This window comes from Rhinolophus sinicus, linkage group LG14, assembly GCF_036562045.2.
Source record: "Rhinolophus sinicus isolate RSC01 linkage group LG14, ASM3656204v1, whole genome shotgun sequence".
Lineage (NCBI taxonomy): Eukaryota > Metazoa > Chordata > Mammalia > Chiroptera > Rhinolophidae > Rhinolophus > Rhinolophus sinicus.
Genome location: NC_133763.1, coordinates 40,343,743 through 40,369,283, shown reverse-complemented (window position 1 = coordinate 40,369,283; position 25,541 = coordinate 40,343,743). Strand labels below are relative to the sequence as shown.

Below are 25,541 nucleotides of genomic sequence, written 5' to 3'. Positions count from 1 at the left end.
TGTTCTCATGAAAAGCATCCTTGAAACTCACTCTAAGTGAGTCTCCATATTTTCAATGCAAATGAATACCAATGTTCAGAGTCTAACATTCATGTTCTAAACAGGAACCTAAACTGTTATAATTCTTATTCACACATTAATCTTTCAGAAAACAAATGTTGCAGCATTTTTAATTTGCAGCAATCAAATTCTTGAGTGACGCTGTTTTTCCCCTCTGACAGATGACATTCTCAGGACTTTTTGATGCATTGATCAATAGCAGTCAACATGCCTCACCGATAAGCTGATGGGGACACTTCACAGATATTCCAGATTCATACAGTGCAATGTTTCACAACACATAACACCATGAAATCACTGTATGAATCCAAGAATTCCTACCTCTCTTGTGGTTTGCAACTTGAACAGAAGAAACTGTTGACAAAGCTACTTTGGGAGCAACTGGATAGGTTTAAAAGAATGAACAGCACATTAGAAGCAATAGTGAAACGTTCAAACTATAATCACTTATCCACCCACTTGAAAAGTAGCCCTAAATGAAGAGACTGTTTGTATCTGTTATTTCTGGGAGTTTGTTGCAAAGGAAGCCTTCTGTTTGGTTGAAATGGTTTAACATTGTCAGACATAAAGTTTAGAAGCTTTAGTTTTAGAGGCAAATAGAATTACCATTTAAATCAAGTAACCAGTGATATGAAGATTATTCTAGTAACAATATTGATATTGGGATCCCCTATTGTCCCTCTCTTAAAATAACACGTGTGTTGTTGAGTTAATCAGCAATATCATTGCCTCAGTTCACCATGTCATTTTCTCTGTGTAACCATAAGCTCATTTACGTATAAATCAGTTACACTGTTTTGGGTGAAATGATCAGACATCACAGAACAGAATCATAATGGTCCACCATTCTGTGGCATCTGGACCTCATCTAAATCACCTTCAATCTGTCTACCTTTCAAAAGTGTAGTGTTCTCCTCAACATTTATTACCTTTGTGATGATATTGGTTTGTTAATGGCAGGGATTTCTCTCTAAGTTGGCCTGCCATTTCTTTTCCAATTATTCCTGAAGAGTTGCTTGTGAAAATAGCAAAAAACAGGATAGATTCTGATGCTCTCTGCAGATGTGCACAGGATAAATTGTGGGTGCACAGAACTGGCCTCTGCTGGAAAGTGCACCTTTAGCTAGATTTCAAGTTCAAGCACTTGATTCAACTGTGCTGCTTCTCAAATCAATTCATTTGAACTCATTATCTACATTCTAAAAAAGTGAAGCTGGCGTTAACTAAAGACATTTTCTGAAAGCTTTCAATCCTGTGACACTCACAGAAAACATAGCAAAATAATTAAATCGGTCTGTTTCAGGTTGTGAACAATGCATAACTTCGTTCGTCTCAACACTTACTGTGGAGAAGTGTTAAGTATTAGATCCTGTCATGTATAATTTGTTGAACTATGGAATTCAGTGGGAAATACTGAGTGACCTTTCACTGAAGATGCTCTCATTGAACTTGCCAAGGAATAAAGTCACCAAACCTCCCCCTGAATCCTCAGAGAAATCTACTAATAGGGGTGAGCTTGAGCTGTATTTCTTCCACATATATGTGCAGAAACTTGAAAATATTCATTTGGAGCAGATGATTAAGATAATTCTATTTACTAGTAATATATGTATCTAGGACAGTCTCGATTTTATCACTCTGATCAAGGACTGAAAATGCAGCCCTTCCAATTTGACTCCTCAACAAATTGCTAATATATTTTGTTTTGCTTAGCAGCTATTTCCTGGTTCCTCTTTTTGCTCATTTCCTCCTCCATCTGTATTCATTAGAGTTTCAAAGAAACATCCTGTATATAATGAAGGAAGGTGGAAGCCAAAGATGTGCCTTTTTTCTTCTTTTTTGAGAAGGAAGAAGGCAAAAGAATACAATTTTCTAAGAAAATAAACTCGTACTTGTACATGTCTATCGAGAGGCTAGATGTCAGTGTGAATTCAACATTCCACTGCATCTTATGAATTTGGTTGCCCCGTTTTTAAAAGTTCTATTTCTTCCTGTCTGTCTCTCTCTATTATGAACTTTCTTTTTATTGTTGATGTTAGAAGTCAGAAAATAATGACTGCTATAAGGACAGACAGAACACAAGTTGCTTTTAGTGCTGGTAGAAATTATTGTTAATTCATAAAGGATTACAAGCGGGAAAGCCCCAACAGAGAAAATATACTGTGATGTGGGGAAGGAAGGAGAGGGAGGAGAGATAGAGAGAGAGAGAGAGAGAGAGAGAGAGAGAGAGAGAGAGAGAGAGAGAGAGAGGAGTTCCAAATTTTTGTAAGTCAATATAGAGGAAAAGTGAAAAAAAAAAAAAAAAGAAAGTCTCCTTAGGGGTTGCAATACTGCCTTTACATTTATTTTCCTCAACCCTCAATACAACTGACATATTAGTTTGTTTAAGAAAAGCAAAAGGGAGACAGTGGAAGGACGCCTGTGCCACTCACAAGTTTTTAAGACTTATTATTGGTACTCACACACTGTGATGGCGACAGAACTCTAGGCTTTTCTTGGGACTGATATACAATGTAAATTTAATAAAGTGCTTATAACGTCTATGCCACTTAATTTTTTCCTACATCTTTCACTATGTTTCTGGGACACTCTCCATATCAGAAAAAATGTTTGAATCATGATTCTTTTGGAGACATGGCATTTATTATAACGCTCTTATTCAGTGCCAGAATGACAGTATATAGGATTTTCCCCCTAAACATGTGGGATTTTCTATCAGTAGGAATTTTACATGCTCCTACCTTGTTTTGGTTTAGAAACCTCAAGGGAAGAAATATTCGGCCATATCGTATTAAACTTGGGAGAATCTGCATGCATCAGGAAAAATCAGGGCATGTTATTTTCAGCTATCATGTCATTTGGTCTAAACAGAAAAAAATCATATGGACAAAGACACAAACCACACATTTTAACTTGGCTGTGATGCACTTAACAAAACATGACTCTGGCACCAAACGAGAGCAAGCAATTGATGATTCCCAAAACATTGAATGGACATTAATTATAGAGCACCTTCCCTAACCAACCCATATACACTGTCTTTTGCAATAGACTGTTCTTACACATAACCAAATAGGGACTTCAGCATTTCAAACCTTCTACAAAGCTAGTGCCTGAAATTGGAAGATAATGAGAAAGAAATAATTTCTCACTTGAGGATCTCAGTCTCTGCAATTTATATTTACAGATGTGAACTGCCTGCATTAGTCTTTTGTGAGCAATTCTTTGGGGGTATGTTTTAAGTGTGAGCCATTATCTCTGCAAAGAAGTGGATTTATTTCCTATTTTTGTTTATGTGATTTCTTAGAGAAAGAAAGAGAGGGATTACTGTGGTTCTGGCTTAAGGAGAATAGTCCAAGGTGCTTCTCATCACATTTTAGGCTTGCACGAATGGATGCGCATATGTTTTCATGATGTTTTTACCTAAAAAATATGTTTCTAGAGACTTTGGTTCTGATCTAAAAATAAACATGAGCATTGTTAATTCAAGAATTGATGTACTTTCTTTCTTAGATTCACCAGTATGAAAAAAAAAGTGACTCTGGAAACGCAGGAGAACAGCCAGGTTTAGGATTGGATGCTTTAAAAATATCTTTGCTAAGGTGCATAGGCCATGACTAGAAAAGCAGTCATCTCATGACTCCAATCTACCAGCCACTGCGATCAACTCAAAACCACATCTTTTGCCTGGTCCTTTGGGCCCACCCAGGTTCACAAGGAGAGCCCTTAATGCTAAACTCTATCTAGCATGTCACTGTCTCCTGACTTCTCATTGCTGCGGATAAACATGAGTTTTAATATTGCTAGTTTAAATGTCATACATCCATTTCTCGTCTCTGTAATTGGATTGGATCTCTCTGAGGAAGGGCAATGCCTTGCAGAAGGCCGCAGTAAATATCTAATAGTTGAATAATTGATATCAAGTGGTTAGGCTACTAAATAGGTATTATCAGATTGTTTCCTCCATAATTAGATTAGAGCAAATAACATTCTTGTAAGACATGGAACTTTCACTATAACTTTGGTTTTCAAATATTTGACCACGGAAATCTTTCTGTGAATATTGTTATATCTGTCAAAATTTATGAATGAAAACAGCATGCAACAACTTTCCACATCTGTTTTCAGGTGTTACTAAATAGATACTTGGTAGCAAGTAGCAAAATATGCAAGTTGTAGACTGAATGTTGCTTTTCACTTGAGCATTTGGGTGATGGGTAGCTATTGAATGAATAGAACAAGCCTCCCGTGAACGGTGATAATCACTTTTGAAAAACGATAAATTTGCATTTTCAGGGAATATAATTTCTAGAAATTGTTCATTTAGAAAAAATTTCAAACCATTGTTATGGTTTTATATAGAAAATTCTTTATGTTATGAACATCAAATTAAGAGAAATTTAGTTTGTTGAAATGGTTCTCTCCGTCCTTCTCCTGTAGGAGAGGCAAATCCAGGTCATAAGTGGGGGTGATGTTTACAAATTTAATGTTAAGTTTCAAGTGACTGGTTTGTCTTGATGAAATTAAAATAATATAATAATATGATTGTTTTGTCAATAAGCTTTGCCAAGAAATTTAAAGCAAAAATTTTACACTCTATCAACTTAGAAGTGAATTTTGAAAATTCACTTCATAAATGAAACTTTACTCCATATTCCAGTATATTAAATGTTTGCTCATGCCTATATTTTAGTTACCCTTTTCTTAGTGTCTTGTGATTCCCCCCACCCCCCAGGATGCTGAGGTTTCATTTTAAGGATCTTCCCACATGTATAAAAATTAATGTAGGTCATTCTCCTTTTGAATTGTAAACTACTTGATCTGTATGGAATTATCAAGATTGACACCTCAGTTACAATCTGATCCCCACATAGAGTATAATTTTCTTCTGCATTGCGCACTTAAGACAGTTTCTTGGGGATGGTGGGGGAGGGCTGTCCTTGTATTTGCCTGGGAATATAATTAGACATGTTTTTCCAAATAATTTTTATATGTGGGAAGCTCAACCTTCTTCAACCATTAAAACTCAGAACCACCAGCAGTCATCATGTGAAAATCCTAATCTAATCTATACATATCTCCAGTGGAACAAAATTTTAGGTGTTATGTCTTCCTTGGGAATAAAAATGTCCTGGGGAAAAAGAAAAAGATATTGAAATCTGAAGCCCCTAAATTCCTATAGCATGTTACTGTCTGTGCATACATGTTTTAATATTTGGCCATCACGAGATTTTGAATTTAATATCTCATCTTAATTTTTAAAAATTCATTTTGTTTTATAATCGTAAGGAAAGTATAATTAGCCAGTTAGTCTCTGGTTACTATTGTTATTCTATGATCCTGGCACATATAAATATTCACTCAATATTACTAAGACATGTTTAATTCCCAGAAGTAAATTAGGCACATTGGAGGCCATATTAATAGTATAATTGAGACAAATTCTATGTATCCAATTCTAATAAAAGTCTTTGCATAACATGAAGCCTCCGAGAATTTTTTTTGCCAGTGGGCCCCTTGTCTGAGTAGTTAGAAATTGCAAATAAAAAGATTATAATAGGTCAACAGTATTCGTATTGTCTCTTCAGGTGAACTGTTGCAGAATTTATTAATTTCATTCTTTCACGAATTAACCAGGGGATATCTTTGGGTCCATACGAAGGTCACAGTGTGGTAGTTTGTTGCAAGGCAAAGGGCACTAGGAGTCAGAAGATCAGGGGTCTGGTACCAGTTCTGCTACTAAGGGGCAGTCTGGCTGTTAATTTCTCTGGACTTCAGTTTCCTTATGTGTCAGATAAAGGTGCTGGACTAAAAGATCTGGAAGGTTCCTCTCAGCGCTACTAAGTTCCATCACTCCAGTGTCTCGCATGGCCCTGCAGGATCACACTAAGATTCATGGAAGGATGAAGGCTGTTGGGATGAGGCACGAGCTCCTTGGAGAATCTAGGGGATGAAGAGTTCCCTGTGTGAAGGAAGAATGATGGCTGTATGCTGTGACTACGGACCTTTTGACTGTCATGGTGAAACCCATACTGGAGCTGAGAAATTATTTCTGGGCTGAGGGGAGGGATCACCATATGTGTCCAATGGAATTGTAGATGGCCAATCATTCAAGAATAGTCTTTTATAAAAATCCCTTCTTCTTAAGGATCCTGGCCCCATACAGCTGGGAAAATGGACTGGACTCCAAAGACTGGCTCTGGGAGTATGGAGACCACCATCGCATACTCCACAACTGCCCCCTTTATAAAGAAACAAAACAGCTGAAAGGCTCATCAGATGCTATTACTCTACTGTCCTTGGTTTTTCAAATTACATCTATGGGAAACCTAGAAAATATCTATTAAGATACAGTGCATATAAATAGAGTTCCGCCTGGATTCGAATCCCAGCTCTATCACTTGGACGAGTTCCTTAACTTCTCTGTGTCTAAACTTTCTCATTTATAAAAAGGGGATGCTGGTTGTTGTTGGGCCTGAATGAGTTAATATTTGCTTGTCATTGTACTGAAAATTCAATAAATGCTAGCTCTTATTATTCTAATTGTGGTTGCTGTTGCGATAAAAATCAGATTACCCTAGTATAAACAGTTCCTGCTGAATTAAAGTTGAAAAAATAATGTGCTCCCTGTATTTTTTCCAATTTTAATTGTTCCCAAAAGTGAGTGATTCTGATATATAAAAAAATCTCGCTTAAGATATAACTTACTTTAGGGAATTATCGCATCCTAGGCCCTACATCAATTAATACTACTGCTCAGAAAGCAATAGAAATTATTTTGGAACACTGTGAAACAGATTTTATTTTTAACATATAAACACAAAATGTTAATTTCCAAGTTTCTTTCTGTTTAGAAGCACATCAGTTTAGACTAAGAATCAAATATCTTACCTAATTTTTTTTTTTAATTAATGAGGGAACTTAGAAAACTCTTATGTGACAATTTGGTTGTGGCACTTGGATTTCATTTTCATGAATCAGAAAAACAGAAACTATTCATGAAAATGAGGCTTTGGAAAGAAAGCTTTTCTCTTCTGTCCCCCAAGGGAAACTGTGCTATAAGTTGGAAAGAACTACGTTAAAATTGCTAACTCTAACCATCTACTGCTGACTTCATAGTGTATCAAGCTAAAAAGCGAGCTTGAAGCAGGTTAACAACTTTTTTTTTTTTTTTACATTAAGAAAGCGTTAGAGGTAGGGTTGTTTTAGAATATTAAGTAGTCTTCTATCATATATGGCATTCACTTAGCAAGAACCGTAGACAGCTTTCAACTCACTTCCTGTACACCCTTTAAAAACAGAGTAAAATGGGACCATGCTTTCCCATCTGTGTTTTCTAGAACAGTCTACCATGTAGTATTTCATATTTTAGTAATTTAAGCAAATGAGAAGGCACATTCTAATGTCATGGTAAAGGGTAAAGAGTCCTCATTTAGAAATTGGGCGCTGAGCCGGACTCCTACCTTGGCCACTATCCAGATGAAAGACAATTCATTTAAGTCTTAATTAGTTGCCTTATCTGTAAAATGATGATGTTGGATCTGTGCTCTTTCAGTTTACTAAAAACACGAATTTTTACATAACTTTTTGGTTTTTAAAATATGGTGGGAAACAGGGTGCCACCATGAATAGGAAAAGCCACGGAGGGAATATTAGTGAGCTGTCATCAAACATCCTTCTTCCAGGAATGATGAGAAAATTATCAGGTGAAGACAAAGTCACAGGGTCCCTTTGGGTTTATACAATGACTGCTGTTGTTCCTCAGGGAACCTGGAAACATTATTGATGCCTAGAAAGGAATCTATAGAAAACCCTAAAGCTCTCCAGATGAAATCCCCAGGGCCTTGAAGGTAATCTTACCATCTTCACAGCAAGCTGCCTACTCTCAGAAATACAGCCTCATTAAACTGGTGGGGAAGATACAGTTTAATGTGACAGTGGTAGGTCTGTCCTTGAGATGACGCACAGAATTTTATTTTGCTGTAAGCGACTATCCTGATAAGAAAAAAAATTGGATTTTTACTGTCACAGAATATATACAAACATGTTTTAGAATTTGCATAGCTAATTTCATGAACTGTCCCATATTCTATAACACCAGGGGTGCCAAAAAAATGTATACAAGGGGACAGTTTGGTCAACATTGCTCAAGCAGTAGTTTGCCATAATCAGAAATGTCTGGATGCTGATGGTAACCACTTTGAGCACCTCTTGTAACTGCAGAAGTCAAACATGACTTGTGTTCATCTTTTGTTATCGGTATATATTGAGTATTACAATTTTAATAGTTTTTTCCTTTCTTAAAATGTGTATACATTTTTTTGGCACCCTCTGTATACTTCACATCTATACATTTCCCTTCTTTCTCAGCATATTAAGGATGTTTGGTGCTACAGGAAGGGTATATTTTAATGTGGGGAGGGTCACAGTCCCCTCTCCCCTGTCCTCAGATGTGATGCCTATAATTTGACAACACAGTGAGGTACCAGAAAATTAATTTCTGTTTTTCTCCAGGACGCTAAAGTTCCCCTCACAGAAAAGGATCAATTTAGGGATCAACAGCTTCATTCTAGGATGTTTCAGTGATCTTGGCAAATCTTTAAGTTAGGAATTTCCAGATGCCCCCACATAGAGATAATAGCAAAGGCACAGATATCAGCTCACACTTAAGTTCACCTGGTAAAAGATTAATACATGAAAAAAAATGAATTTGCTCAAGGTGGGAAACTGTTGTCATTCAAGATTGCTAAACCTCTTGGAATTCTTTTTATTTATTTATTTTTTTCAGGTAGGGGAATACTTCCTCCTCCTTCACTGACATGTTTGATTTATTCTTTAAAATGAAAGAAGCAGCTATGCCCTAATGTTCATTCAATTTTAGGATAACCACAAAGGTTTCATGGATGGGAAATGTTAGTTACACAAATATGAAATGGATCAGTGATGATGATACTGGGTACATGACAGAACAAAGTCCCAAAGGCATTTTCACCTGGGACCTTAGTTTTCCTCCTAGAACATCAGCAAACAGTTCAAAATTAATGTAGCTCACCACGCACTTTGTTGTATAGCTACACAAGCCTGATCATTTTTCCCCTCATTATATAAAACCTAATTAGTTAAAGGGCAATTCAAATGAAACTTTTATTTGGGGGATTTAGAAGCATTAAAGCAAAGGGGAAGAAAACAAACACTGCAGCTCTCTGAGTAGCATGCACAATTACCCATAACCCTTGGGTGGGGAAATGATTAACCTTGTTATTTCCTCGCAATCCAGGTTTCTACGGTAAATCGGTAGTGAACAAAAATATTTGGATGCTGCATGGAAAACAACTTTTACAATGTCTCCAACTGGCATCAAATGTTTTCAAGTATGAAAACATCTCTGGGCTTTCTCAACGGGCTGATGGATCCCTGCAGGTAGCAGTTCCGTTGTTTAATGGTCCTGCCAATTAAATCAAATTAGAGATGAATTTTCAGCTCTGTGATGAAGGCAATACTTATTATAAAAGAAAACAGGAACACGGATTATTTCCCTTAAGTGAACTATTGTTTCAAATTGAATAAGTTGGAGAGGAGGGGACAGCCAAATGCCTCCATCAATATTCTATGCTCTTCATACCATTATGTCTAACATCTGAAAGTGTTTTAAGGAATTAATGTATACTCAGGTTCACAAATTGTTTACATCTCTCTTCTTTTCCTGCTGTCTTAAGAAATATTTTGATTTATTAAAAAAATTCCATGTTTTTGAAATGGTGTTTCCTGATATGCTCTTTCATTTCAGTGGATGATGTACCTTTAAACTGACTCATCTGTCCTCTACTTTCTTAAGTGACAGTCACCCACACGAAGGTATTTGCACATTAGGTCAATTCCTGTTGTTCTAACTATGATCTTTGTAATATACTGTTTAACATACTTAGTGAAATCGCTTGCGTGTCAGGATTAAGGCTCACATAGTATATCTCAGAAGGTAATGATTAGTTTATTACTTTAACAAAAACACCCACACCAAACCAACTACTAATTTGGACCATCAGCACCAACCAACAAAATGTTCACTTGGATAAAATTGTGACTGTTTACTTATAAGTGCATGATACATTTTGTATAAAGAAAGAAACCTAAATGAATTACTACCACATCAGGTAAAGTTAAAACAGAGTTCACAAGGCTCAAATGGCGACAGATCTATTTTGGGATTCATTAATTGCTGACAATATCACCAGTATTTTTTCAGCCATGGCCAAAGCACATCAAAATGACTGAGTTTTAAATCAAGTACCTTTGGGATGACTGGAAAACCTATTTCCTAATAGATAGACAACAGCAGGTATAAATGACCTTAATGGGAAGTTTGTTTCAAAAACATTTTTAGCAGATGATCGGAAAGGATGACCCCTCTGTGTATGCATTTGAAACTTCATATAGGCGTTCACAGTTGGAGATCTATCCTGAAATCCAATATCAGGGCTCCAAAAGCTTTAGTCATTGTGTACCTAGCATATGTATGTGAACTTATAGTTACATACATCAATAACTTACGTCGATAATATACATCATTCATTTTCCTTGAGATACGCTTTGATGACGGGAGTCTTATGAAGGCTACATCTGTTGTAATGGCATCTTTCAACAGACTTGGTGGAATTGTGTTCATTGATTTCCTTCTTTGGAATAAGGGGAAAAGCTCTGGCCAGGCAGCTCCCTCTTCTCTGGCTGGTACCTTGGAAAACCCTTTCCTGTACCCTCTAAAACAGGCAGTGAGTCACCTATGCATAAATTCTTGCCCTTCGGAGAAGAGAGTAACCCACCAGTGCACACAACCACCTTAGGAGCCCACAAAGAAGGAACAATGCCATTGAAGTAGCCAGGGAGATACAATCGTGTTTGATGGTTTTATCATAAATCTCTTGACCTTAAAGCCGGGCAACAGGCAAGCTAGTCATGTGTGATGTTGGGTGACCCCTGCAGGTTCTTACATCCTGTTTGCTAAAGAAATCTGAGGAAACACCTGCTGCTCTCCAAGCACCACAGCCAGAGGCGTAATGAAGCCAGGGTACAAGCCATCACTTTGTTGGAGGGTTTGGGTTAGGTATGAAGGACCTCAGTTTTCCTAGGTTCCTGATAATAAAGGTTAATCCATTTTCCAAAGGCACAACAAAGCATCCTTTCAGGTCACCAATGATTTCAAAATAAAAGAAAGCAAAACAAAACGGAATTGCCCGATTCGGTGTGTAAAAGGTCAACATCTGCTGATGCTCAGAGACGGGGCATGTGGTGGAGGCAGCCGGATGAGATGCTGAGTGAGCAGAACAGTCAGAAGTTCCATGCAACACACGACTGACACTCCGAACAGAAACACACCCCAGCGCCACAGAACTACTTCCCAGCTGTCCATTTCTGAAAACTTTGACAGGCCGTATCGCCAAGCAGCCTCAATAACCTGTCTCAGCTTCCTTCCACGAGGTTCCTTTTTGCTCTAAAATGCACGTGCAAATGCAATTGTCAAGGCCTGAAAGGAACACATTGTGGGGCAAAGACCCAGGCAAAGACCATGGGAGATACTAAAGCAGAAAATTTAGACTATTAGAGGTGAATGTGTTCATTGGCAAGTTTGTAGCACTGATGTCTTCTCAACAAGACCACAAAGAGGATGCTGGAGAATTAGCTTGGTATCTAAATGGATGAGAACATTACTTCTATTTTCAAAGCAACTCATTTTCATGGAATTTAACACAGCTAGTTCTTAACGAATCTGTGTCTGGGCCTATTCACAAGCTTAAGTAAACTGGGTTGATTTAAAAATTGGAAGACCTGACTGTGCATTTATACGAAGTGGGAAGTAGTTGTTTTATATGAATTCAGAGAGTATTGCTTTTTAGACGAATGTTGGGTATTGTGATGCTTCCACTGCTGCTGTTTACCTTGCAAGCACCCCACATGGCAGAGTTCATATGACAAAGCCTGTGAGGGGTGAGACCACAGTGAAAGTTCTTCTCTTCACTTACAGTGTATAACCTCCCTTCCTGAGTACCTTCTTTCTGATCAGTTATTCAGCCGCTGTGCAAAGGTTTTAGCCATCAGAGAGAGAGAGGGTGCAATGTATAGAAATATGCAAGATTCTGCTCTGAAAAGTTCTAGGGCATTTCCTTAATAAGCATTTCAGGATTATACTGGACTGTCATTGTTTTTATGTGAAGAGGCGGCTACAGTCTGGGTCTCACATAATAACTGGGAGAATGCTTTTTGCAATGGGATTGGACAAGTGTTCCATAGAGGGTTGAAGAGGCATCTCTCTTTCAATTGCTTCCAATTCTACTAAAAGATTTCTTGCAGAAATTTCTAGTAGTCTGACTCCTAAATGCTGCATGTATTTTTTTTTATATCCCTTCTCTAGCAAACTTAAACCTAAGTAGTCAGATAAACACGGATCACTCTTTTTTAGGCGGGAGAAATGGACAGACTGATTATTTTTCTTCCTTCATTCCTCCAGAAAGACTAATGAGCACAAACCTGCTTCTTTCAGGCCTTCACAAAGACTAAAGTTTAATGCATTAATAAAATTCCCTCCTCTGGGTTTCGTGGCATTTTCCTTGGGTTCTAATGAATATGCCTGAAGCATTCACTGGCATCCATTCTCTGCTTTTCTAAATTATGGTAGAAATCTATATCCAGTCCTAGGGAGAGAGTGCAATTTGTTTGTTGGTTACTAAGCATTGGTAAATAGGACTGTTTATATTTTTGCTAAATGAGTTAAGGTTACCTAAGTAATTGCACCTCTGTAAAGGTAGCCTTCATTGATCAAAAGTAGTCAGGAAGACTGTGGTACTGCCATATCCACAAAAGAATTCTACATAGATAACTATTTTATCTGTGTTCTCATCATATCTGTGCAGAGAACAAACACAACAATTCAATTCACAAAGAATATGCTCTCTTACATCAGAAATGGACACTGGGAAAATAGATCCGAGGAACTGAACAACAAAGCAAAGCTAGTCTAGACTTGGTTTGGTGATTTTTTTTTTTTTTTTTTTTTTTTTTTACTTACTACCAATACTGGAAATACTGGGGATACCTAGAGAAAAAGAAACAATAAAGAAAAGCTGTTAGACCTTTATTAGCACATGACATCTTTAACTCAATATAAAAAAATCTCAGAAACTGAACACTTGATAACATTCAGATCATTAGGAAATATGCACAGAAAAAACCCAAAATATATTTCCATCCATCCAAGTCATTTTTCTTTCATTCTAGAACTCCTGAACTCATCAGAGTTAGGAAATGAATGCTCAACTTCAACAGCTGGCTCAAGACAGCTTCATGAGATGAAACATTTTGTGTTTGCCTATAAGGTTAATGAACATTTGTATGTGGTTCAAAACAGATGTTAAATTAGGCTTATGTTCTGGGCACAGAGTACCAAGTAGACACAACATAGACCTGAGCAAATACATCCTCATAATGCAATAGATCTCTTTAAATGTGTTATGAGATGCATGTGTTAGCTGATGAAAATCATTTGGCACTTTATTTGATTAATTTCCCATAACCATCATTTTTATTCCTCTTTTGCTTGTCAGATATGTGGATTAAACTCTGTAATAGAAACTTAATTGAGCAGAATAATTCAAGAATACATTAGGTTGCTCATATTGATCATGGACTTCATTGATTTTTCAGCTTCTACTTTAATTTACAAGTTGTGCTAAGATGGTGGAACCATTTCAGAATACAACTGGATTTGGCATAACCCTGGGAATGAATTTAGTGTGTATCTAGATGAAAACTCCTAGCTAGGAATCAAGGCACGGGAGCGACGCTGTCTGGATTTGAAGCTTTACTCTTACACTCACTGACTGTATGACTTTGGGGCAAGTTGCTTACACTCTCGGCTGTTTTCTGCCTTTTAGGATAGTTGCAAGGATTACATAAATTGATATATGTAAAGCGCTCAGAGCATGCTGTCTGGTTGGCAGGTCGTATGTCCTATATCCATCTTTGCTATGATTACTAATATTGATTTAGTTGGCTCATCAAGCAAGCAACACCGTGATAGATATTGCTAATTAAAAGCCAGAGAGTTTTATCTTCTCCACTAAATTCAGGTAGTGGTGTGGGTGGAGCAGGAGATGGAAATCAGACAGAACTGAGTGATAGTCCTGTTTTGCAACTGACTAGCCGGGTGATTTTGGGCAAGTTCCCAGCCTCGACGCCTGTTTCCTCATCTGCAAAGGGGCTAATAATATCTACTGCATAGGGCTGCTGTGAGGCTTGAATGAGATAATCCATAAAAATGTCTGACACATGGTACATAGTCAATAAATGATAGCTGTTAATGAGCTGTTCAGGCTTGTTCTCCACATGGCTGAAGTGTACTAACAGGTGGTAAATGTAGGAATCATTAAACTTCTATTTTAGTATTTATCTTTGAATGACTGCCCTCTGCTTTTTTTAACTAATCACTGTACCTTCCTCAGAGACCTCTAGCTTTGTATTCTTTAAAACCAAGAGCTGTTTTCCTATTTCTTAGTTGTTGTTGTCGGTGGTGGTGGGGGTGGGATGGGGGGGGTGGGAAGGAGAAATTAAAGTTTACCATGACTTTTTAAAAACCTTGGAAGGATGGAAATCTTTTTTTCAGTTACTAGATACATTCAAACTCTCTTGATTATACATGCACAGAGTTTATGGTGCTTCAGCTTAATTACCGATTACTGAGCAACCCAAACTGGAAACCTGAGTTTCCATTTCCATGTTTTAGTTCTACGCTGTGAACTGAATTTCAAGCTGAATGCGATTTCTACAAAGGGTTGCTGAATTCCTGACCTGACAATCAGTAGACTGTCTTTGCCACAGCGTGACAGTGGCTTGGTACTGATTTCCCCCCCCGCTTTGCAAATCCCCTGCTGAGTGAGGTATGATGGCAGCATCGTAATTTTAGTATCAATTTCAGAAGCTCCAAATTTCCCCATGATTGAAAACCCTGCTCCACCACGAGAAACTGCTTGCCTTTTGTAATCCATCAAAGAGAATGGAAGTTAGGCTGGCAGGAAAGAGACTTTTCATGTGTTTTCAAACTTACATGGAGTTAGAGGCCCATGCATAATGCAAGACAAAGTTCTCGGGGTGTTTGGCCGGCCACAATGGAGAGCCAACCCGCAAGAGGGTTTGATGAAGTAAGTACATGCTGGAGTTGAGCACTTTGGAAAGATGCAAGAATGTTTCCATTCCTTTGGGGATGCCAGTACAGGGGACAAATGTTTACTGCAGCGAGACAAACCTCACCAAGCACGGCCATTAGGAGATCCTATTTTCCTCATGAAGCTGTTTTCTATTACCTAACATTCGAATGCTTGAAATTCAGACTCTTCCTCATTTTGTGGCTGACAATTTTTCGAGGTGCTACCAGGTGAGTCATTTTCGATTCCATTGGTGTGAAATGGAAATTACTTAGAAAAGATTTTTTTTTTTTTAAACTGCTCATTGGAATAAAGATGTTTGAAGTTGAAAAGAGCTGAAAGCCAAGGGCTGCTCACTGGTATATTTTCAAATGTTATTTTTTCCCCCTAATGTTTCTTATTTAATGTCCAAACACCTTGTTTCTCTACAGACATCTAAAGAATTTAATAAACCTATCACAGCCATTAAAAAAGCGATGAGTTAGTCACGAAACATCTTTCAAAAGTTTAAGAAAATAAGACAGGAAGGCTACAATAGAATTCATTTCATGAAAGGTGAGTTTCTTTGGGATCTGTGGGGGATGAATCGATGAATGTGATTGTACCTTACAAGTGACAGTGGCCATAAGCCATGGGAATAAGAGTCAGATCATGCTCAGAAAACATTGTCGAGACACATGTTGGCAGTTTTTATTAACATTCCCTGTGAAGTGACAACTATTATGGAAAGAATATTTTTACCTTAAAAATTGCATTCAGAAGTTATTTTTTCCCTTCCTTCTTCATCTCCCTGATGTAAATTGCCAGTCTCCTTCCTGATCACACACCTCTTTGTACAGGCCTCTGTGAGCAACTTATCAACTTATTTTTATGATTGTGTGTTTGCCTGAGAACTCTGAGGGGATGAGTGCCATCTCTTGTCCCTTCCTGTATCTCTACTATCTGGCTGGGACAATGCCTGATACAGAAGATTTGCTTGATTTATATATGAGCAATGAACTAGCACTTGTTTCCAAGAAGCTTTCTCTCTGTCATAGTGAAAATACCCTTGAGGTCATCGTATGATCTTATCCCCTCCAAAATGTTCCACTGAAATATTTCTCCAAGTTTAGTGTTAGTGAATATTTTTGTGCTCTTTGAGCATTTGCTCTATCCTGATAGCAAGAGTTACAAGATCTACAGAAGTCCTCACCACCCTGCCTTCCAGGAACCTCAGAGGCTCAAAGCTCAACTGAATAAAACTTGTTTAATGTTTGGCTTATTTTCTTTCTATTTTTCTTCTTTAACATCTTCCTTTTTAAATTCTTATTTAAATATTCTGATTTGTATTTCCCTTTTTTCCTAAGCCACCCTGGGGCAAATACAAATTTTGTGGGGCCTAAAGCTATACAAATCTGGGAGCTCTCTTTGAGAAAAAGAATACTAACTTCAAAATATAAAATTAGATAAATTTGAAATTGATTAATTTTTTAATTTTTTTAGAAGGAGTCTAGTGAAGGAGTATGAAATTCAGGTTTCATTAGCTTAGCTCAGTCTCTGAAACAACTTCAAAAACATGTGGGAAAGATAACTAGATGCCTGATAGGAAGGAAGAAAAGGAGGGAAGATAGCAGATAAGGAAATTCAGAAAGTGAAAAAATGGAGAGCTGGAAGGGAGTTAAGACATAATCTTATTCAGCCCTTTCATTTTATAGAAGAGGAAATTGAAGGTATAAACAGAAGCAAGAACCTTGTCCAAGTCGACCGCTTTGTATTCAGCATTGGAGCAGGTCCTTCCTAATTCCTGCCTCCTGAGACACTGCTAAACTTGAACTGAGGAAATAAAGCACAGGTACCGTGTTTCCCCGAAAATAAGACCGGGTCTTATATTAATTTTTGCTTCAAAAGACGCCCTAGGGCTTATGTTCAGGGGATGTCATCCTGAAAAATCATGCTAGGGCTTATTTTCCGGTTAGGTCTTATTTTGGGGAAACATGATATACATGAGCTTTGAGTGAGGGTTCTGCAATACATGGTGTATGACTTTGGTACTATTGCTTCTTCAAGAATAGAAATGCAATGTCGGTCAGAGATACGCACACTTGCTGAATGGCCAAAGGGCTCAGTGAGCCCAAAGAATGGGAAGGTACTCAGTTGGAGGCACTTGCAGTTACTCCCTCCTTAACCAGCCCTCCACACCTCCATATTTATTTTAATGTTTGTTTTAAAGGAATTTTGCTATAATTAAAAGGATGAGAACCTAGTAGAATTATATAATGTGTTACTGTCTTCTTCTTCTTTTGTTTTTCTCCCATACTAACCTTCCAACCAAGTACATGGCTAAAGGGGACGTAGTGAGACTTAAGGGAGTCAAGGAGATGGAGAGCTCAAAAATAAACACACTGCGCTTCTGAAACAGGTTAATGCAGGGCTAAAAGCCGTAACTCCTTTGGAGAGTCAATGGGAAGTTCAGCAGCTTTTTATCACGAGAGAAGCAGAAGGGACGAGGATTCGGCCTGCTTCAAAATGACAGGAAATATTACCACTGTTGTGATAGTTTGATTAAAGCCGGTCAAGTGAGTGACCGGATCTTCTAGCTAGGCTGTGGCTATTGGGAACGCTAGCTCCAAAAAGCGCCACTGAAGCAGAGGTAGGTGAAAAGTAAGGAGACATTCTGCAGCCTCACTTGTATTCTGCAGCAATTTCTGCCAACGTCCTTCCAGCCCTGGTCCCTGCTCCAAACTGCTATTGATAGGAGGTACAGTGAGTTGTCTCCGGGGAACTTGGAAGTGAAGGAAATAAGACTGTCTTAACAGAATTATACTGTGAAATCATCGTATAAGTGATGCAATCAGAGGTAGGTAAAGTCATCTTGCCACAGCAGAAGGGCTTTGGGGCCTGAAATAACTGATAGAATTGACAGAGGTGATATTAGCTTATTGACATGTGTAAAGAATGGAAGAATGGTTACTCAGAAAGAGGGCCATCCTGATGCCTGCGGTGGCAGCGCTGGCCTAGCATTGTCTCAGAAAGAGGGAGGGGTAACCTGTGCACTTTCACACCTTCCCTGTTCTGTTGGAATCAGGGAGGCGGACCCTGTGGTAGGACGGATTGTCAGGAGGTTTCAGCCTGATGTTGGTAGCATTTGAGTCGTTTCCACTTCCTGCTCCCATGCATGCCAGGCCACCTTCTGATTATTGCCTGGCTCTGCAAGGAGACTTAATTACGGAGGAGAGACTACCCTAGTCAGAAGGACTAGAATATTCTGAACACCGTAATAGTTATTTCACATTGTGGATGAATCGACTGGCATTTGGACACAACTGGTCTCCCCATATAGTTGCTGTCTCCAAAAGGAGAATTTTCTAATCAGACTGGGATGGATCCATGTCTAGAGCTCAGCGAAATTATGAAAATATAGAGCAGTTAACTTTATTGTGTGTTTACTATGTACCTGTTCTAAATACCTCATCTGTATTAATTAGTGTACTTTTTATGACAACCCTATGAGGTCAATACTTGGGTTTATTTTATAGATGGGGCAGACTCAAACACAAAGAGCTTGCCCAAGGTCATCTCCATCAGTTGGGAAAGACACTGAGATTTGAATTAAGTGGTGCCACCTGATATTCTGCTGTGGGGATTGTAATATAAGATATGTACACTGGATTACCCTTAAAAATCCTAAAATGTTTGAATTCCAAATCATATCTGGTCCTATGAGCTTCAGATAAGAGACGGTGGATGGGTAGTTTGTATGCGTAACTGGGTATTCTGCTTTTACATATTGGGACTTCCAGTTTGGTTTATCTACATAAGGCTTTGAGAGGAAGGCCCACTCTTATTGGGGCTGACAGGATCAGGGTTCTGAGCCTGAAAGGTTGGTGGCCAGAACCCGACAGGAGTTAAGTTGCTGAGGCCATGAATGCCACTTGGGGAAGCCTCTGAAAGCAAACCAGTCAATGTGTCATCTGTAATGGCTGGATGGGCCATGAAACAAAAGTGAGTCTTTTTCCTATTGTGTTTCCTCCAAGATCTCAGCTGGTCTTTTGCTGTAGGAAATTGAAGGTCCTTGTGTTAGAGTCTCTGAGCTGTGAAGGCCACATGTTCCACGAGACACCAGAAGGTCAATGGGAGGTCAATGTACCCAAATGAACATTACAGGGTCATTTAAGTTCACTTATTCATCCACCAAATCATTAATTCCATAAATATTTATAAAGGCCAAAAATAAAATATGGTCCCATTCTTACATTTCTAACCATTTAGCTCCTGAAGTAAGGTTTAAATCTTGCTCTGTCATGAATTCACTGGGGGACCTTCAGGCACCTTGCTAACCTTTATGCGCCTGTGCCTCCTTATTTGTAAAATAGGGATGAAATTAGTACACAACCCATGGGGATATTGTAAGGATTCAATGCAAGAAAGCACATAAAGCTCTTCACAAAGTATAATAGCCTGTGGTGTGCTTAACCAATAGTAGCCACCATTATTATCATTATTATTAGAATTTTGGTTAGAGTCATTCGATTGTGAGTGTACATACATTACTAAGAATCTAGAGAGAAAGAGCAGTTGATTTTGCATGGGAGAATCGAGGTAGGCTTCACTGAGGAATAGTCACTGAGGAGAATGAGCAGAATTGAAAATGAGCAGAATTTCAATAGAGAGAGAAGAGAGAGGTGATTTGGGGAAAGGAATGAATTCAATATCTAGCATGCTGACTTGGAGATCTTCATAGACAGGTAGAAAAATCAATCTGGAGTCATTGGAAGAATTCAGGCTACAACTGGTTGATTGCTGTTAAACCACTAGTACTAAGAACTGAAAACACAGGAATAGATTGAAATGCCAACGAAGAAACTGTAAACTGAGAAGAGGCAGGGGTGGGGAGCCAGAAAATTTAAAGCAAGGATGAAAGGGGAGTCTTTGAAGGCAAAGAAACAACAAGCAGAGGTCTAGGAAGAGAAGGAGGGAAAGCCGGTTTAGAGAAGGCTAACTTGTTCAAACAGGTGTCAAGATGGAGCCCATACCCCAGTGGAGGACAGAAGAAGTCAGTGAACTTTAATCTGGGACGTAAAATGGTGCAATGAACAGTCCTTTGAGTTAAGACACACCTGGGTTCAAATCCTCCTTCTCACCCCGACTAGCTATGTAAACCTTAAAAGTTTCTTTCCCTAAGTAGTTATCAGATTCCACATTTGTAAAATGAACACAGTAACTTCTACCTTACAAGATTGTTGTCAGTTAAGAATGAACTAATGCATGTAGAACACTTAGGAAATTGTCTGGATAATGACACACATGGGTTCTCCTGGGAAAATCCAAATTGATCAATGCAAATTTAATATCAGAGAAAATAATAGAACAATCATCAAATTACTTTCCATCACTTAGCTTGGAGGAGTCCTAGGTATTGTGTAACAATTCAAGTTGGATTTCTGAACAAACAAATAATGTCAGTGTCAGACCAATTTAATTTTCTTTCTTTGAAGAATATTAGACCATGTAGGTAAAAGGAAAGGAAAAGATTGAATGCAGTTGAATGAGCTGGGCTTTCTGTCTGTCTCCATGACATTTTTATCACTAGGCTGGAGAAACTGTTTAGAGCAGCGTGACCTTCAAAGAGTATTTTATAGAAAGTTATTAAGTGTCCCATGAACAATTAAGTTTGGGAAACACTGGGTAAAATAGGTTGCTTTACTATAGGATTCTCAAAAATTTTTAAATAAGGTAATGTGAATATCTAAGGGTCAGTATCGTATATAGCATTTTCTAAAGTTACTTGGTCATGGAATTCTTTTAAGGGTCATAGAACACAGTTTGGGAAGCAGTGGTACAGGGTCTATTATATTATCTTTCCTGGAGCTATAGTTCTTAAAGGTTGATTATTAAGTTTTCAGTAACTATATGTAGAAAACTCTTTTGTGTTATTTCACAGGGATCAGAATTTCAAGAGGTGCTACTCAATACGGTTATTTATAAGCTGAACAATGAGAATCAAAAGAGTCATGATTAAGCATGAAGTTGGACAGAGTTCCTGTACGTGGAAAGCAGAAATACAATTCAAAGGACATTCAAAATAGAATTCTGTCAAAAATAGAATGAAGATCAATGGGGAGAAGAAAGACATCTTACAGATAAAATACAAATTCTACACACTTTTGTAGGGAAATAAGGAAAAGATTTGATGCACATATATATGGCTTTAAAAGACCAAGAAAACACACTGGGTCTTGAATAAATCGGGTGATGAATAAAAATTTCCTCACAAGAGTTATTACTTCTGCCTCTGCCAAGATGACTGTAGTGAAAAGCATAGGGAAACGTAACATGTTTCAGATTGGGGTGGCTGTATTTTAGACTGTTGGGGCTCTGTACTCTCCTGGCTCTACACGCTCCATATAAAAGCTGCCTTGGAGTTGCACCAAAAATCAGGGCTTCTGAAGCCACATGATTCCCAGCAAGGTTGCCACCTTAGGGTACCTCTGAGTGATGGGCTGAGTGTCTCTGAAGGGAGACCCTATCAATTTCTTTGTTTAATGCAATCCTCTTAGTTCTTTTGCTAAGAATGGGTGGGAACTAACCCTCCTGTTCAAAACTTATCCTGGCTGCTTGAGATTCTGCCAAATCCAGAGATTCTCCAGTATAGGTGGCATTTCTAGGCCACTAAGGAGTTGATGTTGAGGGATCAGAGGTTGCAGTCGCTCCTTTTTAACTTCGTAGGTTTTGTATTCTTGTGTTAGGATATAACACATCCTAAGTGTCCCTCTGAAATAACTGACTTGTAATTTATCAAATGGAGTCGTGTGTGTATGTGTGTACGTGTGTGTGTGTGTGTGTGTATGTGCATGTATGCATGTGTGTAAGAAAAAGGGAATATGAAATGAGAATCATAATAGTACTAGAAGTCCTGTGCTTGGCTTAAATTTCCACACTAAAAAAATTAGAGAATTGCCAGGGCCAGCAACCAAGTAAAAGACATGAAAATCTTAACACATGAAAAATGGAATTAATGATGTTAACCTGGAGAAGAAAAACAAAATTGGGGTCAATGCATTTCTTTTACTACTTAAAAAGAAAAAAGTGGTTCAAAATTAGGAGACATTCAACATTGATGTTAAGAAATTAAGTTTTATAACAATTAAAACTGTCCAATAAGGGACAAGTCTGCCTTGTGAAAAGAATCCAAAAAATAAAATTATTTTTGAACGCTTATTTTGTGACAGGTGTTATGCTAAACACATTACATGCATTAGCTTATTCAATTCTCTCAAAATTGCTGTAAGGTTAGAACTGCTATTATCTTCACATTACAGATGGTAAACTCAGTATTTGAGAGGTTAGTTTACTTTTTCAAGGTCACAGAGCTAGTGAACGGACAAACTGGTATTTGATCCCGGAACCTGTGTTCAATTGTTTATTTCCATCCTTGGACGTTTTTTAAAGCACAGTCTGATGTGTCAGAGATTTAGTTTAAGGGGTTCATTCCATTGTAAGACTTTTCCATTGCAAGACTGGACCATTGCAGATAATTTCTAAAATTTTTAATCCAATTTTTGCCATATTGAGAATTGAAACATTGACTTGAACCCTCTTGGCCATTGGGTCCATCTGTCAGCTTCCTATTTTAATAGAGATGGAGACAAGTCTAAGAGTCTCAAGAAGGCCAGGGAAAACTACGGGATGGATGGACAAAGGAATCTATAAGGAAAACTGAGAGGGGTTACATTCCTTTGGCCAGGGAGTGAATTGGTGATCTGCGATAGGCAAAAGATTAAAGGTAGGTAGATCATTTCTACAGAGAATATAACAAGAAATCCATTTCAGTGAAAAGGCTTGGCTGGCACAAGAAGGTCTTCGCAGTGAAAATGTCTTGAAATAAACAAGACTCTGAAGCACAGTTATGGATAGAAGAAGAATGAGGTCACGGTAGACTAGAAGCCCATGCTTCAATAGCAGTCCAGCCCAGACGCCTTTCTGGTAGCCATGACGAGTTGGCCAGCCAGGGTTTGTGAACTTCACTCTCTTCCATCCTGTCCCACTAAAGAAGCAGCAGACTTCTTTAGTGAAATCTGAGCCATTTTTGTTTTGGGAAACTTGTAAACCCTTTTGACAACTGTGGTGATAGGGATTCTTTGGTAGCCGGCCACAGGGTATTGCAACAAATAACCTCATGAGATTCCTTCTGAATTCTTGAGTTATGGCAAAAATGGAGGAAAGAGTCTCTGTTAACAAAAAATGCCTTGGAAAATCAACATTTCTGCTCAACAGAGCTTTATGTATTAATTTTAGGAGCTAGACCATCAGTTTTTTTCTTTAACACACAAAGAAACTGAGTAAGGGATTTTTTTTTCCTGCTTCCTAGAAATTTTATCATAATCTCATGCCCCCACACTTCATAGCTTGTTACTTGGTTCATTACTCTCACATTTAACTTGATAAGGTCCTGGTGTCTGTGATATTAGTTTTTAAATTTTGGTTTCTCACAGCTGCTGCTTTGAAGTGCCTGATAACATTTGTCACCTTGCATGGAGCCAGTGGCTTTTCAAGTTCCCATTCTCCCATTGCCCACTGTCCTGCTCTTTCTGTTACTTCTCACTTGGATGGATATATTCTCAACCTCACCCTTTCTCTAATTTTGAAAGAGGGTAAACCTTGAGCTTTAGCAAGTGGCTAATCGGTCCATTCATGGAACTGGGCAATTTATTCTCGAAGTAATGACTTCTCTCCTCGAGCATGTCAGAGCATGTTTTCCTAATGGATGTTCAGAAATTTCAGTGGTGCACGCACATGCATGGTAATGGGGCATCTCTCATGGTTCCTGTAGACACAGATCATGCCTGTGCTCCACTCATATGCACACAAGCATCTCTCTTCTCAGTGTGGTCCCCACATGCCTTCAGTCATGCTCTTTAGCTAAAGGTGGCCTCTACTAACAGGATCTAGGCCAGGCATGACCTCAACTGCTAGAATTTGGAAAAAGCCAATTATTTCACTGGGCAAAGTTAAGCCGTAGTTTATATTAAAGAGGAAAGCACTTAAATTAAAGAGGGAAGCACTTCTGGACAAAGCATAGGATTGTAAACATTTAGAGAATTTCTGGAAGTTAAAATTAAGTTAGAGTTGGGAGTTTTGAATGTGTTCATTATTTTAATAGGAAACTAATGGGGGGGGGTACCTCCTGTTTCATCCACTTAGAAAAAATTTCTCCTGTGATTTCCATCATTTCCCAACTCATCTGATGTGAATTGGAAGACTGAATTTAGCAGATGATCTGAGTGCTAAAACGTGCTTACAAGTAGTAAAATAGGGATAAAAGCTTTAGCTGCATTTTGAAAAGGAATGGGACAATTGGTAAGAGGAGCAAAAGCACAATTGCAAGTGAAATTGACAGGAACTATCAGCTCATCGTGCACAAAATAGGTGTTACGAGCAGTTACTCACAGGTATTTGCAGTGCCTTTGGGGATGGGGAGATACGAGCCTGGGCTCCAAGGTCGGCCCTGATAATTCTTCTTGCATTTCCCACAGTCTGGACCTGTAGTGTTGTGCTCACATTCACAGGTCAATTTGCTGTTGTCATATACACACACAGTGGCATGGAGATTACATTTGCACCTAGGCAGAGGAAAGACAAGAGTTCACTGTAAGTCACGTTGGTCTTAGTGATCACTAAGGCTTTACTCATCTGGCTCCTAGGTTGTGGCTCTCACCCTGCAGGACTTGAGTGCTACATGGAGGCTGTTGCTTGGTGAAATGCAGATTTGCAGCCCCACCCTCAAAATCTTCTCAACAAGTGCCCTTGGGGGTGGGGATGGGGAATCTTAATACCAGTCAGTTCAGTGGGGGCCTGAAGCTTTCCTAAGACAATCGAGCTCCGAAATTAAGGGTTTCCCAACGAGCATCCAAAACACTGCCAATCGTGAGAGGTTCTTCTGTGATATTATCAAATCTGTGACAATTTCATGTGGGTTGGAAGAAAAATGTTATCTTCTGTTTTTCTTTAAACCAGAAGGATAATTCTTATTTGTTTAAAAAGATACATAACCATTAAGACAATTTCCTATTCAGATTTATTGTATAGACCCCAAGAAGTTATAATCAGCTGTTCTCATTCCTAAAATGACATCTCCTCAGATCAGAAGAATATTTCCACCAAGGCCTCTAATGAGTCTGAGTAATCCTCAGATTCCCCACTTGCGGAAAACAAGGTCATCACAAAGATCTCTCAGAAATGGGTCAAATAGCTCAGATAAAAGATGCTTAGAGTCCTAGAAAATAAAAACCTACATGTGGTAGGGGTTTGAGGTCA

General features: G+C 38.4%; 1 protein-coding gene across 13 annotated transcripts in view; it reads right to left on the bottom strand.

The window, feature by feature from the left end:
* The window catches only part of NTNG1 (netrin G1), a 294,202-nt gene that overhangs the window by 57,742 nt on the left and 210,919 nt on the right, over nt 1–25,541 (bottom strand). For 7 of the 13 annotated variants that reach the window (XM_074318381.1, XM_074318379.1, XM_074318383.1 and 4 more), the window contains exons 4-7: nt 24,675–24,847; nt 13,118–13,144; nt 2,802–2,867; nt 382–441 (exon numbers count right to left, since the gene is read on the bottom strand). In XM_074318381.1, the coding sequence (XP_074174482.1) occupies nt 382–441; nt 2,802–2,867; nt 13,118–13,144; nt 24,675–24,847 (326 nt within the window). The remainder of the gene's footprint in view (nt 1–381; nt 442–2,801; nt 2,868–13,117; nt 13,145–24,674; nt 24,848–25,541) is intronic. The other 6 variants (XM_019746499.2, XM_019746506.2, XM_019746507.2 and 3 more) reach the window with 3 other exon arrangements.